This window comes from Canis lupus, chromosome 2, assembly GCF_003254725.2.
Source record: "Canis lupus dingo isolate Sandy chromosome 2, ASM325472v2, whole genome shotgun sequence".
Taxonomy (NCBI): domain Eukaryota; kingdom Metazoa; phylum Chordata; class Mammalia; order Carnivora; family Canidae; genus Canis; species Canis lupus.
This window is the reverse complement of record NC_064244.1, coordinates 80,515,727-80,531,612: the sequence shown is the minus strand read 5'-3', so window position 1 is coordinate 80,531,612 and position 15,886 is coordinate 80,515,727. Positions and strand designations below refer to the sequence as shown.

At 46.0% G+C, this 15,886-nt stretch overlaps 1 protein-coding gene across 7 annotated transcripts in view; it reads left to right on the top strand.

Moving 5' to 3' along the window:
• The first annotated feature begins 11,436 nt into the window (after positions 1-11,436).
• DDI2 (DNA damage inducible 1 homolog 2) overlaps positions 11,437-15,886 on the top strand; it is a 42,210-nt gene continuing 37,760 nt past the window's right edge. For 2 of the 7 annotated variants that reach the window (XM_049106951.1, XM_049106948.1), the window contains exon 1: positions 11,677-11,770. Coding sequence is in view for 4 of the 7 variants with exons in the window: in XM_035712947.2 (XP_035568840.1) it covers positions 11,633-11,770 (138 nt within the window). In the remaining 3 variants the exon portion in view is untranslated. Of the gene's footprint in view, positions 11,771-13,832; positions 13,905-15,886 lie in introns of all 7 variants that reach the window. The other 5 variants (XM_049106950.1, XM_035712947.2, XM_049106946.1 and 2 more) reach the window with 5 other exon arrangements.

Below are 15,886 nucleotides of genomic sequence, written 5' to 3'. Positions count from 1 at the left end.
GTTACTAGAAATCTCAAATATAGGCCTAAAAAAAAAAAAAAAAAAAGGCAAACATATAAACTTTTTTTTTCTTTAAGTAATGTCTACACCCAGTAAGGTGCTGGAGCTCAGGACCCACCCAAGATCTGGAGTTGCATGCTCCACCCACTGAGCCGGTCAGGTGTCACACAAAGATTTTTTAGGGAATTTTTTTTTTTTTAATGGAAATCTGTTATCAAGGCAGAGTGTTTTCAGTCGAGACGCATTCGTAGTACACGGAGTCCCACTGCCCGTTTCCTTTCTCCGGCCAAAGCGACAAGCCTAAGCCCTGACCCAGGGCGCCAGGAAGCTGCAGGAAGCCACCCCCGCCTGGGACTGCGAGCGGCCCCGGGGCGACTGAAGCCCGGGCCACCCAGATGCCCGAGGAGCGCGAGCCCGCCCGCCCGCCCGCGGACGCCGGGACACCCGGGCTGGGGCCGCGCAGGGCGCCCGGGACGGGGACCGCCACGCCGCGGCCGCCGCGACACGCCCCCGCAGGCTGCAGCGAGCCCAGGAGCCCGGCCCCGCGCCACGCGCCCCAGGTCACCTCCGGGGATGAGCCCGGCTGGGGTCGCCTAGCAACCAGGGGCAGCGCGGACGCCAGGCATTGGCCCGCGCCGCTCACGTGACCTGGAGACCCCGCCCCCCCCCGGGCGAGTTCGGCGCAGGCGCGTTTCCGCCAGAATCGCGGACCGCGGCGGTGATGCTGCGGGAGGAGGGCTGCCCGGGGCTCCGTCCGCGGCCTCCACGGGGTGACCGCGGGGTCACCAAACCGGCAGCGGGGGCCTTTCCGCACCGGCGACGGTGACGCGGTACTAAATGCGCTCGGGAGGCTCGTTTGGTCGTGCAGGAGCATTTCCTGAGGCTGGAGACTGGCTCGGTGCAGAAGTCGGCCTCCTGTGGGCACAGAAAAAGCTGTGCGGAAATTGCAATATTTATTTATTTATTTTTGCAATATTTAATAAGGGGTAGAATTTAGGAATATGAAGGGTGTTGAGTTGGGCCATGCACATGCAGCACTGGCTAGAGGAGAGGCCCTGCATCTGGGGTAAGAGGCGTCTCTCTGGGGGGTGGAGGGTTCTGTCTTGCCGAGGTGGTGGTTGGAAAGGTGCAACCTCCGCTGTGAATTGAGAGACCGACCCAGCTTCTCATGAGCGGGGTCGGGGGGTGGGGGGCAGAGGCTGGTTATGCACAGGTCAGTTCATAAAGTCGAGGTCCCCCGTGCAGGCCAGGGTATGGGGGCCCCCTGCCGCAGGCCTGCGAGGCCTGGCCCAAAAAATGTCCCATATGGAAGGGATTGGAGGAGACTATTGGGACGGCCTGGCTCTTTTTTTTTTTAAACTTCCAGGAGGTTGTTGGCGATACTGTTCTTTCCTTTTAGTAAATTCCACGCTGGCGAGCAGGGGAGCTTGAAGCACTATATACACTCTGCTCTACTGACACATACCTTGTGGCCATCCTTGATTCCCCTTTTTTTCACACCTTGTAGTCAGTGTGTCAGCGAGTCCTGCTGGTTCTTCTTTTTTTTTTTTTTTTAAGATTTTATTCATTCATTCATTCATGAGAGACACACAGAGAAAGAGAGGCAGAGACACAGAGGGAGAAGCAGGCTCCATGCAGGGAGCTCGGTGCAGGACTCGATCCCAGGACCCCAGGGTCACCCCCCCCCCAAGCGGAAGGCAGATGCTCAACCACAGAGCCCCCCAGGCGTCCCTGTCCTGTTGGTTCTATATTCTATCTTCGAAATGAATTCAGACCCTGACAGCTTCTCACTTTGTGCTGGGCCACCACCCTGCTCAGATCCCCCATGGTCTGTCATGTGGGTTATCTCTAGCTCCATTGATGGTTCTAACCAGTCCACTCCTGCCTTCCTCCACAAGTCTGCCAAAGTGATTTTTTTCTCTCTTTTCTAAAGATTTTATTATTTATTTATTTATTTATTTATTTATTTATTTATTTATTTATTTATCTATAAGAGACAGAGAGAGAGGGAGAGAGAGGCAGAGACACAGGCAGAGGAAGAAGCAGGCTCCATCCAGGGAGCCTGACGTGGGACTTGATCCTGGGACCCCAAGACTGGGCCCTGGGCTGAAAGCAGGCGCTAAACCGCTGAGCCACCCAGGGATCCCCCAGATTTTTTTCTTTTAAGTAAGTTCCGCACCCCACCCTAGAGCTCGAACTCACCACCCTGTGAACAACAGTCACACACTCCACCGACTGAGCTAGCCAGGCGCCCCAACCAAAGTGATCTTTTGACGTGCATTACATCATGTCACTTCTCTGCACAAAGCTCTTTAGTGGCTTCCTATTTCAGTCAATGAAAGCCACGTCCTTACAATCACTTGCCACATAATCTGGTCCCATGGGTTCCATCTCCTCTCCTCCTCATTTATTGATTTCCGGAAGCACTCTTCTTCATTCTGTTTCTTGAACAAGGCAGGTATGCATCCATATTTAGGTCTATGCACCTGCTAATGGAGCACTATCCGCTATGTGCTGAGTATCCTCCCTGGATGTCCACATGGTGTCCACACCTTCAATCTGCTTCATCCTGCTCAGATGTCACCTTATAAGACTTTCTCCAACCACCCTCAGGGAAGTACCAACCACTGCATGCCCAAATTCCTCACCCCTCTCCCTAACAGTCCCTGCCATCTGCTTGCTTCCCCCATCCCCATAGCATCACCGCCTGACATATGTTGGATGTTCTCCATGACCCCTTGCTAGAATGTAAGCTCCGTATGGACAGGTTCTTTGTCTTGATCCCCACAATACCTAGAACAATGTCTGGTATTCAGTAGGTGTTAAAAAATGTTGAAGAAATTAATGAGTGGTCTATGTCCAGTATAGTTCTATTGCTGATTATGGCGGGTGGACCAAAGTTGTTCCAAGTGGCTAAAAGACTTTGAACATCTCCCTAATATTGTAATGATTCTCATATTGGCAGTCCTTGCTCAGAATGTTTTGTATCCATCTTATATCTTAAGAGCTGGCTCTATACTCTGAGCCATGACACCTGAGTTTCCTTCACAACTGTGATGCAGTGTTCCAAAAGAAAGAAACAAGTTTTTCATAAAAACCAGGAGCTTCGGGATCCCTGGGTGGCGCAGCGGTTTAGCGCCTGCCTTCAGCTCAGGGCGTGATCCTGGAGACCCGGGATCGAATCCCACGTCAGGCTCCTGGTGCATGGAGCCTGCTTCTCCCTCTGCCTGTGTCTCTGCCTCTCTCTCTCTCTGTGTGTGACTATCATAAATAAATGAAAAAAAAATTAAAAAAAAAAACAACAACAACAAAAAAAAAAAAACCAGGAGCTTCTAGAAGGGAAAAAAATAGAAAAGAGCAATATAACTACCAAGGTGGGTTTTTAACCAGGTATATCCAGGATGAATCAACAAAATCCTGATCAGATGTCAACAGAGTAGGTAAAGTAGGCTTGTGTCAATCCAGAGCTTCTTGGGAAATTTTGCCTTCCCCACCAAATTCCCTGAAGCCTAGAAATCTGTAGCTGATGACTGATAACCTTTTTCCCCTATAAAAATGCAACTACCCCAAGAGAGACAATAGTGAGTTTCAACAGTCACTAGTACCTTAGTGTGAATTGGTCCAGCTCCTTTCTTGAGAGCAGGTTTTAAAAAGGCAAGTGAAGAAAGTAGGACCCATGAGAACTAAGAGGAACAGGTGGAGAGAAAGGGAGCCAAGGAAGGAGCATCATGTTGAGCTTGCCAAGGACAAACTTTGGCCTGTTTTGTACTTTTGCCCAGGCTGACTCCGGTAATCAAAGTACATTTTGATCTCTAGCACAAACTTCTGAGTAGGCAAATTATGGTGCTTGAAATTACAACTATAACTACCTGCAATGTTTTGATATCCCAATGAGTACAAAGTACACTGGAAATGAAGAGGAAGAATTGACCTAGAATATAATGGGACTGAAATCCTATCAGATTTTAGGAAAGATAAGCAGGAAAGGGAGGAGGCCTTGCATTATACATCTGCACATGATCCTGGCCTAAGAAATAGGAAACCAAATGAGAAGAGTTTTTGTGTTAAGGTAAAATGAGTAAAATGGAGCACTATCCACTATCAGTTGACATGCCAGGAACAGCAAGGTAAGAAAGACTTCTTTGAGCAACCATGAACTCATGATGAGGGAAAAAATTCAAAGAACAATATATACCTGCTTTAAAAAAAAAAAAGAAAGAGGGATCCCTGGGTGGCGCAGCGGTTTAGTGCCTGCCTTTAGCCCAGGGCGCGATCCTGGAGACCCGGGATCGAATCCCACGTCGGGCTCCCGGTGCATGGAGCCTGCTTCTCCCTCTGCCTATGTCTCTGCCTATCTCTCTCTCTCTCTGTGACTATCATAAATAAATAAAAATTTAAAAAAAAGATTTAATAAAAAAAGAAAGAAAGAAAGCAACAGGTCACAAATATCAAACAAGTACTTACAGCGTTTGGGGGATTTAGTCCCTATTGTAGGAGTTTTAAAAATCAACAAGGATAAATGCCTTTACCAATTTGTTCTTCCTAGTAGAGAAGAATTTGGCAAGAACCTAGAAGCAGACAAACTTTGCTGGTGGTGACCATATGGTGTTGAAAGTCAGGATTTTGGAGCACAGCCAGATGTGTCCACATGCAACACGCAGGCAGAGTGCTGGTGCTCCAAAGGTTGGAAATAGATGTTTTCACTCTTAAAGTCTTTTACAGCGAGGAGAACCTGCTGTTCACTAGATGTGTGAGCCTGTGCAAGTTGGTTAAAGTTCTCACACCTCAACTTCCTTATCCATGAAATGGGAATGAATACAAATACAAGATTCCCCTGCCATCCGAAAGTTTGCTTTATGAAACTTCACTTTTACCAAAGACCTACATTAGTACTTGTTTTCACTAACCAAAAGAAATCTGAAGAGGATTCTCAATTTTATGAAATGGTAATCACTTCTTCATTTTGTGCCATTTCAACTTACAAAGGTTTCATAGGAACCATCTACTTTCAGATGGCGGGAAAACCTGTAGTTCCTATCTCTCAGGGCTTACAGAAGGATGAAATGCGGTCCTCCATGTAGCAGGGTAAAGTAGTGGTTAAGACTGTGGACTCCTGGGGCGCCTGGCTGGCTCAGTCAGAAGAACATGCAACTCTTCATCTCTGGTTTGTGAATTTGAGCCCCAGATTGGATGTACAGATTACTTAAATAAGTAAATAAACTTAAAAAAACAAAAACGTGGACTTAAGCCAGATCACCTGGTTTGAATCCTGGAACTGCCATTTACTACTCGTATGTCCTTGGGCAAGAGACTGACCTCTCTATGGCTCAGTTTCTTCATCTGTAGAATGGAGATAAGACCTCGGGATTTTTGTGAAGATTCAATGACTCAACATACATGAAGTACTTTGAAGACTGTCTGGCACAAGTTAGCATTCAGTGAATGGTAGCAATCATTTGCAAGGTTCTTGATTGGTACATGGGAATCGAGGGTATCCCTCTTGTCTAGGCTTTCTCTCAAGGTCCACCCCAACCCATCCTCACTTAGAATTATGGACCAGGGATGTCTCAAGCCATTTGTGGTCACGAGTAATAGAGATGCAGTCTATCTCATAGAGTGATGAGAAAGAATGGGAGTTCACACTCTGAACCAGATTTCAAGAAGCAATTGAGCAGAGTCCAAAAGGAGTGAGACTCCTACCTCAACATAATAAAGGTTCTGTATGAAAAATCCATAGCCAACATCATACTCAGTGGTGAAAAACTAAGAGCTTTTCCCTAAGGTCAGTAATAAGACAAGGATATCCACTCAGCACTTTCTTTTTTTTTTTAAACAAGATTTACTTATTGGAGAGAGAGTGAGCACACAGAGGGAGAAGAAGAAGCAGGCTCCCTGCTAAGAATGGAGCCTGATATGGGGCTCAATCCCAGGATCCTGAGACCATGATCTGAACTGAAGGCAGACGCTTAACCAACTGAGCCACCCAGGTGCCCCCTCATTACTTAAAAAATTGGGGACACCTGGGTGGCTCAGTGGCTGAGTGTCTGCCTTCAGCTCTGGGTGTGATCCTGGGGTCTGGGATTTAGTCCCACATTGTGCTCCCCACGGTGAGCCTGCTTCTCCCTCTGCCTGTGTCTCTGCCTCTCTCTGTATATCTCTCATGAATAAATAAAATCTTAAAAAATTTTTTTTTTGTTGAAATAAAAGGCGAGGTGCCTGGATGCCTCAGCTGGTTAAGTGTTTGCTTTTAGTTAAGCATCTGCCTTTGGCTCAGGCCATGATCTCGGTCCTGGGATTGAGCCCCCCCATCAGGCTCCCTGCTCAGTGAGGAGGGTGCTTCTCCCTCTCCCTTGCCCCTTCCCCCCTCCACTCGTGTTCTCTCTCTCTCATTCATGCTTTCTCTATCTCTTCCTCGTGCTCTATCTCAAATAAATAAAATCTGAAAAAAAAAAAGTCATCCAAGTTAGTAAGGAAGAAGTAAAACTGCCACTATTTTCAGATGACATGATCTGTATTTATAGAAAACCCTAAAGACTCCACCAAAAAACTATTAAAACTGATAAATGAATTCAGTAAAGTTGCAGGATATAACATAGATGTACAGAAATCTGTTACATTCCTATACACTAATAATGAAGCAGCAGAAAGTGAAATTAAGAAAACAATTACATTTACAATTGCACCAAAAGCAAAATATCTAGAAATAAACTTAACCAAAGAGGCAAAAGACCTGTACTCTGAAAACTATAAGACACTGATGAAAGAATTTCAAGATAATGCAAAGAAATGGAAAGACATTCCATGCTCATGGGTTGAAAAAATAAATGTTTTTAAAATGTCTCTACACCTAAAGTGATCTACAGATTTAATGCAATTTCATTCAAAATATCAACAGCATCTTTTACAAAAGTAGAACAAAAATCCTAAAATTTGTATGGAACCACAAAAGACCTTGAACAGCCAAAGCAGTCTTGAAAAAAAGTGGAAGTATCACAATTCCAGATTTCAAGTTATATCACAAAGCTTTAATAATTAAAACAGTATGGTACTGGCATAAAAAATAGACACATAGATCAATGGAACAGAATAGAAAACCCAGAAATAAACCCACAACTATGTGGTCAATTAACCTTTGACAAAGGACGAATGAATATACAATGGGAAAAGTCTCTTGAACAAAAAGTCTCTTTCCCAAATAGTTGGGAAAATCAGCCACATGCAAGAGAATGAAATTGGACCACTTTCTTTCACCATACACAAAAATAAACTCAAAACGAATTAAAGACCTGGAACTATAAAAATCCTTTAAGAGAGCACAGGCAGTAATTTCTTTGACATTGGCCATAGTAATATTTTTCTAAGTATGTCTCCCGAGGCAAGGGAAATAAAAGCAAGAATAAACTATTGGGATTACAACAAAATAAAAGGTTTCTGCACAGCTAAGGAAACAACAAAACTGAAAGGCAACCTACTGAATGTGAGGAAATATGTGCACATGACATCTGATAAAGAGTTAGTATCCAAAATATATAAGGGATCAATACAACTTAACACCCCAAAAACAAACCAATTGAAAAATGGGCAGGAGACATAAACAGACATGTCTCCAAAGAAGACCTACATGGCCGATAAGACACATGAAAAGATGCTCAACATCACTCATCATGGGGAGATGCAAATCAAAGCTACAATGGGATATCACCTCACATTTGTCAGAATGGCTAAACACACACACACACACACACACACACACAAGAAACAATAAGTGTTAGCAAAGATTAGAGAAAAAGGATACTTCTTGCACTGTTGATGGGAATGAAAACTGGTGCAGCCACTGTGGAAGATGGTATGGAAGTTCCTCAAAAAACAATTGACCCTGCAATCCAGTAATCACACCACTGGGTACTTACCCCCCCCAAAATACAAAAACACTAACACTAAGGGATACATGCACCTCTGTTTGTTGCAGCATTATTTACAATAGACAAACTATGGATGAGCCTGGGTGGTGCAGTCGGTTAAGTGTCCAACTCTTGGTTTCCACTTAGGTCATGATCTCTGGGTCCTAGGATTGAGCCCATGTTAGGCTCGGTGCTCAGCATGGAGTCTGCCTGAGAGTCTCTCCTTCTTCCCCTGCCCCTCCATTCTCTCTTGCTCTCTCTCTCAAATAAATAAATAAAATCTTTTTTAAAAAATAGCCCCACTATGGAAGCATCCCAAATGTCCATTGATAGATGAATGGATAAGGAAGATATGGGATAGATATAGATATTTGACTGTGTTTGTATTCAGTGTCCCATTTGTTACTTTGTAACAAACCACCTCAAACTTAGTTAAGTAAAATAACCACTGTATTATGTTCACAGATTTGTGTTTCAGGAATTCAAAAAAAGTACATTAGAGATGGCCCCATGGTGTCAGACCTCAGCTGGAAAGATCCAGATGCTGGTGATGGCTCAATATCTGGGATTGAAACCAACTGCAAGTGTCTTTGGTGGTTTTCCTAGGAACTGGCTTTGATCTCGCCTGGGGTGTTGCCTGGAACATCCACACATGTTCTTTCCATGTGGTTTGGGCTTCTTTGCAGCATGGCTGCTGGGTTCCAAGACCAAGGGCTCCATGAGAGCCAGGCAGAAGCTATATTGTCTTTTATAACCCAGCCTCAGAAGTCACACAATGACACTTATACCAGAGTCAGCCTGCCATGATTCAAATGGAGGGACATATACCCCATCTCTCTTTTTTTTTAAAGATTTTATTTATTTATTCATGAGAGACACAGAGAGAGAGAGGGAGAAACAGGCAGAGGGAGAAGCAGGCTCCATGCAGGAAGCCCGACGTGGGACTCGATCCCGGGACCCCAGGATCACGCCCCGGGCCGAAGGCTGGCGCCAAACCGCTGAGCCACCCAGGGATCCCCTGACCCCATCTCTTAATAGGAAAAATGTTATGGTCACATTGTTATAAGAACATATAAGATGGGAGATTTTGTCGTGGCCATCTTTGGAAAATAAAATCTGTCACACTCAAGCACCACTAGAAAAAAATGTAATGGAAAAATTAATCTGTTCATGATTCCCCCCCCCCAAAAAAATTCCTGATTCCAACCTCAGTTGAATCCTTGACCCCACCTGGTAATAATTCTACATCATTTCTCTGTTCAACTTGCTTCAATTTGCAATGGTTATTTCAAATATTCTCTGCCATAGTAGGTCTATGTAGGTCTCACCTAGATAGGTCATACTAGTAGATTATGTAGGTCTCACCTAACACCTGTTCCCAAACTCTTTTTCTCCTGTCTGTGTCCTCTAAAGAAATGAGAAAAGTGGGCAGCCCGGGTGGCTCAGCAGTTTAGCACCGCCTTCAGCCCAGGGCCTGATCCTGGAGACCCGGGATCGAGTCCCTCATTGGGCTCCCTGCATGGAGCCTGCTTCTCCCTCTGCCTGTTTCTCTCTCTCTCTCTGTGTCTCTCATGAATAGATCAATAAAAAAAAAAAAAAGAAAGAAAGAAAGAAAGAAAGAAAGAAAGAAAGAAAGAAAGAAAGAAAGAAATGAGAAAATCTAAACATTCACTTTTCTTTTTAAACATTTTTATTTATTTATGATAGTCACAGAGAGACAGAGGCAGAGACATAGGCAGAGGGAGAAGCAGGCTCCATGCACTGGGAGCCCGACGTGGGATTCAATCCCGGGTCTCCAGGATTGCGCCCTGGGGCAAAGGCAGGCGCCAAACCGCTGCGCCACCCAGGGATCCCAACATTCACTTTTCTAACCTTGCTTGCATCTATGTAGCAGAGTCCTGGCCAGTGAGATGTAAGCAGAAACCTGCTGCAGGACTTCTGGCCAAACTCTTGCCTTAAACAAGAAAATGCTGTATGGAGTGGAGGCAGCCAGCCCTATTGTGACCCTCCAGGAAAGGCCAAAAGAGTTAAGAAGGGACACCTGGGTGGCTCAGTGTTTGAGCATCTGCCTTTTTTTATTTTTTTTTATGGTGAAAAAATTTATATTTAGATTTATAGCCGGCTGGACTCAGTTTAGATGATCCCAATTTTGTTGGCAACATCCAAAGTATCATAGTCAGAGCATCTGCCTTTGGCTCAGGGCATGATCCTGGAGTCCCAGGATTGAGTCCCGCATCAGGCTCCCTGCATGGAGCCTGCTTCTCCCTCTGCCTGTGACTCTGCTTCTCTTTCTCTGTCTCTAATGAATAAATAAATAAAATCTTAAAAAAAAAAAAGTCACAAAAATACAGGCCCCAATATCATTGAGTCACTGAACAGATACATCTACCTCCAGGCTTCCTATCCTGTGAAAAAAATAAATCTTTATTTGCTTAATAAGTCACTGATAGGCTTTCCGTAGCTGATACAACCACTCTTCTCCACCCCTGCCCCTCCACGTTTTCTCTTTGTTCTCCACAAATGACCTTCCATTCTTTACGGAGAAGTCTTCAGCGGGTCATTGACTCTCCTGACACCCAACTTACCTGTTTACCTGCATCCACAACCACCCTGTTTTCTTCTTCACTTGTTATAACAGAAGAGGGGGCCCTACTCGACGGATGTGCTAATAGGGAGATGCCACTCTCGCATCAGTTTTGGTTTTCTGACCTCTACCCAGCCATCAGCTATGTGGCCATGAACAGGCCATTCAGGTAGCAACCACTTCATTGAGTGGATTCTAAGCTGTGCCCAGCAAAGGCTCTGCAGTAGGCGCCGGGGAGTGCCAGGTCTAGCTAGGAAGGAGACAGTCCCAAGGAGGAAACTTTACAAGGCAGGGAAATGGAGTCTTGGAGGAACCCCAAGTTCCAATGTGGCTGGTGTGTGTGTGTGTGTGTCTGGGAGGGGGGAGGCTGCAAAGTGCAGGAAGAGCTCAGGAGGCAGGTGTGCAGAAGGCGGCAGAGGGCAGATGCTCTGTACACTAGGGAGGGTCCACAGGGTTTTGGTTTTAACCCTAAACCGCTGGGACAGAGTGTGAATGAAGCTCTCTGAGCCTCAATTTCTCCTTGGTGAAATGCATTTTTTTTTTTTTGAAATGCATTTTAGAGCTCTCTGCTTAGTGGTCAGTCTCCTATACCGGGTTCCTTAAGGGCAAAGAGGAAAGACGCGTGTTTTTACACACTTTTGCATCCACACGGCGCTTAATAAACACACGCCTCTCGGTTGGACGAGTGCGACCGTGGGGTCGGCGGCCGGGTCGCCCGCGGGATTTCCCTCCCCACGCCGCGCTTCCCAGGCCTCGCCTCCTCCCAGCTCCCCGCCGCCCCCGCGCCGCCCCCGCGCCGCCCCGCCCCTTCCCAGCGTCGCGACACGGCAGAGCGGCCCGGGCGCGCTTTACGGCAGCCGCGTTGCGGCGGGGCGGGGCTCCGGCGGCGGGCGCGCTTGGCGGCAGCGGTGGGAGGCAGGCAGGCCGGCAGGCAGGCAGGCAGACGGAGTCGCAGGCGGGCGGCGGCGGCCGTGCCGGGGAGTGAGGGCGGGAGGGAGTGAGTCACTGAGCGCGTGTGAGGGAGGGAAGCCGCCGGCGGGCGAGCGAGCAGCCCGCGCCGTCCGCGCGCAGCCCCAGCCAGGCCCCGCCGCCGCCCCGCAGCCCAGCGCCGAGGCCGGGCCGAGCCGAGCCGGGTCGGGCCCGGGCCATGCTGCTCACCGTGTACTGTGTGCGGAGGGACCTCTCCGAGGTGACCTTTTCCCTCCAGGTCGACGCCGACTTCGAGCTGCACAACTTCCGCGCGCTGTGCGAGCTCGAGTCCGGCATCCCCGCGGCCGAGAGCCAGGTACGCCGGGCGGGGGGGCGCGGGCGGGGGGCGCGGGGGCGGGGGGCTCCCTCCGGGGCCGACCCTCCCGCCCTCCCGCTGCTGCTGCTGCTGCTGCTGCTGCTGCTGCTGGGACCTGGGGGCGCCTCCGCCGGCCCGCCCCCGCGCCCGGAGGGAGCTGGGACGCGCTGCTGCCCCCACACACACGCACGCCCAGCGCGGACCCTGACCGCAGGCGCACCCGCTGCAGCCCGAGCGGTGCCTGCACGGTGGGGCGGCCCCTCCCTCCCTCCCTCCGGCTCCTGGGCCCTTTTCTGCCCTAACAATCCCGTGTCGGGGGTGCCGGGGACCCTGCCTGCGTTACGGACCGCCCGCAGAACCGAAGCAGCAGCTTGGGGTTTGCAGGAATCCATGCATCCTGCTTCCCCAACCAGAAATACCAGTTTGGATCACCGTGGTAGGTTGAGGTTTCATCTTCCTTTTTTTTTTTGGAGACAGAGCGCGAGCTCCTGCCTAAGCAAACGCAATTTACCTTTAAACGCAGAGGTTTGCACTCGAAGTGAAGGGAAAAGTTTTGAGAGTTGCCTTACCTTGTGTTGAGGCATTTGGAAATGCCCTGTTCTAATTTTCCAACCACATGGCGTTTCTGGTTAAATTCTTTAGAGGAAAATAAGAAAAAGAAAAAGCAATTTCCCCCTCTACCTCCCCCTACCCCACCCCACCCCCACCCCCCGCCCAAAAGAAGGGCAATTATTAGTTCAATTCAAGCTGTTTGTTTCTCCGGTTTCTTCACTGGTGGTAGGCCGGGATCCCTCTTTACTTCAGGCCACAATTCAGAGTTTGGATGGGCTCAAAGTTCAGTGCTTTACGAGGACATTTTTTGTAAAGATGGCCTAGTATCTTCTCCGTGCGATTTGCCTGTTTCATTTCCCTGCCCCGCTGGAAGGAAGTGCAGCTGCTCTTAACATTTTAAATAAGCAAAGTGAATTTATTCTCAGGATGCCCTGAGGCTGTCACCAAACAGAATTGGTGACGATAACTCTGGCCGTCACGCTAAAAACGTTCAGATCTCCACTTGATGGTAAGTGGACACTAGAGGACACGGCCTTAAACGTATTAAGAAACTCATAGAAGTCCTCCAAGGCCCCAGAATGTAAATCTTGATTCCCTACCGCAGTTAGGAAATAGTTCCAAAAACTATTGCCCAACTGCAGCGTGTTCTGCCCTGTGTTATGGTAAACAGATGGCGTCAATATTTTTGTTCAGAAGTGAGTATGATTCCTCAACACTATTGTGAGCTTTAGAACCTTGGCATAAGTCTAGCTGAGGATCAAGAAAGAATTTGTTTCAGAGTCTAGAGTGTCATTCAAATAGACTGATGAAAACTATAACGAAATTGGTAAGAAGAGGGTTTTTTGGGGGTTTTTTGCACATTTTTTTTCTATTAACGGCAAATCCACAAAAACTGAGGAACCAGTTCCTGACAGTGAATCCCTCAAGTGGAGAGCTAGCAAAGGACAGTTTAAAGTAGGGAGGCACGCTCTCAAATATTTGGAGGTGGCTTTTGCAGTGGTTTTCTTCCCTCTGGTGGTTGTGTTACCCTGGTTGTAATCACCAGCTGGTGGGGGGGAAATAAAAAATTAGGATGTAAGTTGATTCTGCTGTTATTAGGACTTGGGAGAAGATGAAGAGATTGCCTCTGTTCCTGCCCCTTTTGAGAGGGGCTGTAACAAAAAAATTTAAGTGAAGAGAGTGTTAGAGGGAAAAGACAGTTCATTGTATAGTCAAGGCAGGCGCTGTCCTCGACCAGCTCAGGACAGCTCAGGACGTGAGGACTACCTCACTCCTCACTAACTGAACAATTAGGCTAACTCCAGATTTCTTCCTTATTCCTTAGGTCACCTTTTGGGCCTTTACTTCCTTCCCAAGCCAAATTCGCATATACAAACCTGGGCTCCAAATACTGTGAACTTTGTATTATAGAGTGTAAACAGCTCCTGTGTTTCAAGTTTGTTCCCTTAGCTCCATTGTAACCTAACACAGTATCTATTTTAAGATGTCTGGTGGTCGGTTGTCTTTTCAGTTGTTTGCCCATCGGGCAGGAACAGGATCCACCCTAGACACTTGAGTCATTTCCGTTCACCAAATCATAACAGTAAGCATCATTATAGTTATTACCTACAAATATATCACTTACTCGAGGCTCCCCTCCCACCCCTTTACCTCCTAGGTTCTCCCCTATTACTCATCTTTCCTTCTCCCTCTCACAGTTCTGGTCTCTTTACCTCACTCCTCGTATTCACCGCCATTCTCATTCCTTCACCTCCATTTTTAAAGGGATTTCTTTCTTTCTTTTTTCCTTTCTTTCTTTTCTTTCTCTCTTTCCTTTCTTTCCTTTCTTTCTTTCGTTTCTGACTATTCTTTCCTGTCACGATGTGTCCAAGCCACTGATCTCCAAACTTTTTCGGTTGGTCACGTATCCCTCTGAGTAAGATGCTTTGGAACATACATCTTTGTGATATATATAATTTATGAACTAATGTGATATGTATCTTGTATATACGCACATGTATATATATAACTGAAAGCCTCAGTTATGTAACACACACTAAGTAATATGTATATTACGAACAACCAACCGTAGGATAGAATTTAAGGAAGGATGAACTAAAATAAATGGAAGTGAAAATTCTAGTATTTTTCTGTTCCTTCATCTTTAAAGAATTGTTTTGCATGCCTGCCCCACATTGAGGATCGCTGGTTTAGAATTCAGTCTTTCACATCAGCATTAGTTGTGCTTAAGTATGCACTTGGGAAAGGCGTTAATTTTTAACAGCTCTAGTCTGATTATAGTAGTTATAATGTGATGATAACAAATTTAGACTAGAAACTATCTCTACTCATACATGTGATTAAAGCTGGGCATGTTCCATCTCTTAATACAAGTGTGGGCTTGGAAGCCAGTCATAGCGCTGTTTGATACTTTGATGCAGACTTGGCTGGGCAGACTTCAAAGAATTATCAGAACTTAGCTTCACTTTAAATTAATGTCTTTGTATTTTTGAAACATCATTATAATTTACCCCTGTAGGTGGCATATGGTAAAAACGTGTGCAGAATGTGTAAGGACTCTCAAATGAAAGGCATATTTAAATACCAAATAATAGCAGTAACTGTATGATCCTGGAAAAGCTGCTCTATACACAGCATGGTTTGTGGTTTGTAAATGCTATTTCAAATCAGTGGAAACTGAAATTTACTATTGTAGCTGGTTTTGACCTGTTTGTTTTTGCAGGTAATTTTCATGTAGTTTTTTTCCGATAATTATTGCATATTCATTATAGAGAATTTGTAATTGAAAGGAAAAGAAGGAGAATAAATTACTACCTCATAACCCCCCAATAACTGCAGTTTACTTTTTAGTGTATTTTTTTCTAAGCTTACTTCCTTTTATATATGTATCTTTTAAACACAATGTCCTAAACTGTACTAGCAGTTTCAACTTTCTTTGTTCAGTCAACACTACGTTGTCAGCATTTTCAAATTTATAATTTAATGGCCATATCATATATATAGCATCCTATAGATGTACTACAAAATTTTTTAAAGGTTTATTTATTTATTCATGATAGACATAGAGAGAGATAGGCAGAGACACAGGCCAAGGGAGAAGCAGGCTCCATGCCAGGAGCCTGATGCGGAACTCGATCCCGGGACTCCAGGATCGCACCTTGGGCCAAAGGCAGGCACCAAACCACTGAGCAACCCAGGGATCCCCAGATGTACTACAATTTATTTAGCAATTTCCCTATTGCTGGGCATTTAAATTGGGGAAAGCTGTAGGCAGTTATGAGTAGCATTTCCATAGATATCTATATACTTTACTTAAGGCTTTGTCCCATTTCTGATATGGAATTGCCTGGTCTTTTGAAAGGCTTTTAGAGACCATTATCAAATTGTTTTTCAGAAGGGTTGGAAAAGTCAAGCTCTTGCATGCGATAATATGTGTAGATCACTTGACATATATAGTAGGCTTTCAATTAATGTTAGGTAGTATTATGTAGCCGTTTTTTTTTTTTTTTAAAGACTTTATTTATTTATTCATGAGAGACAGAGAGAGAGAGAGAGGCAGAGACA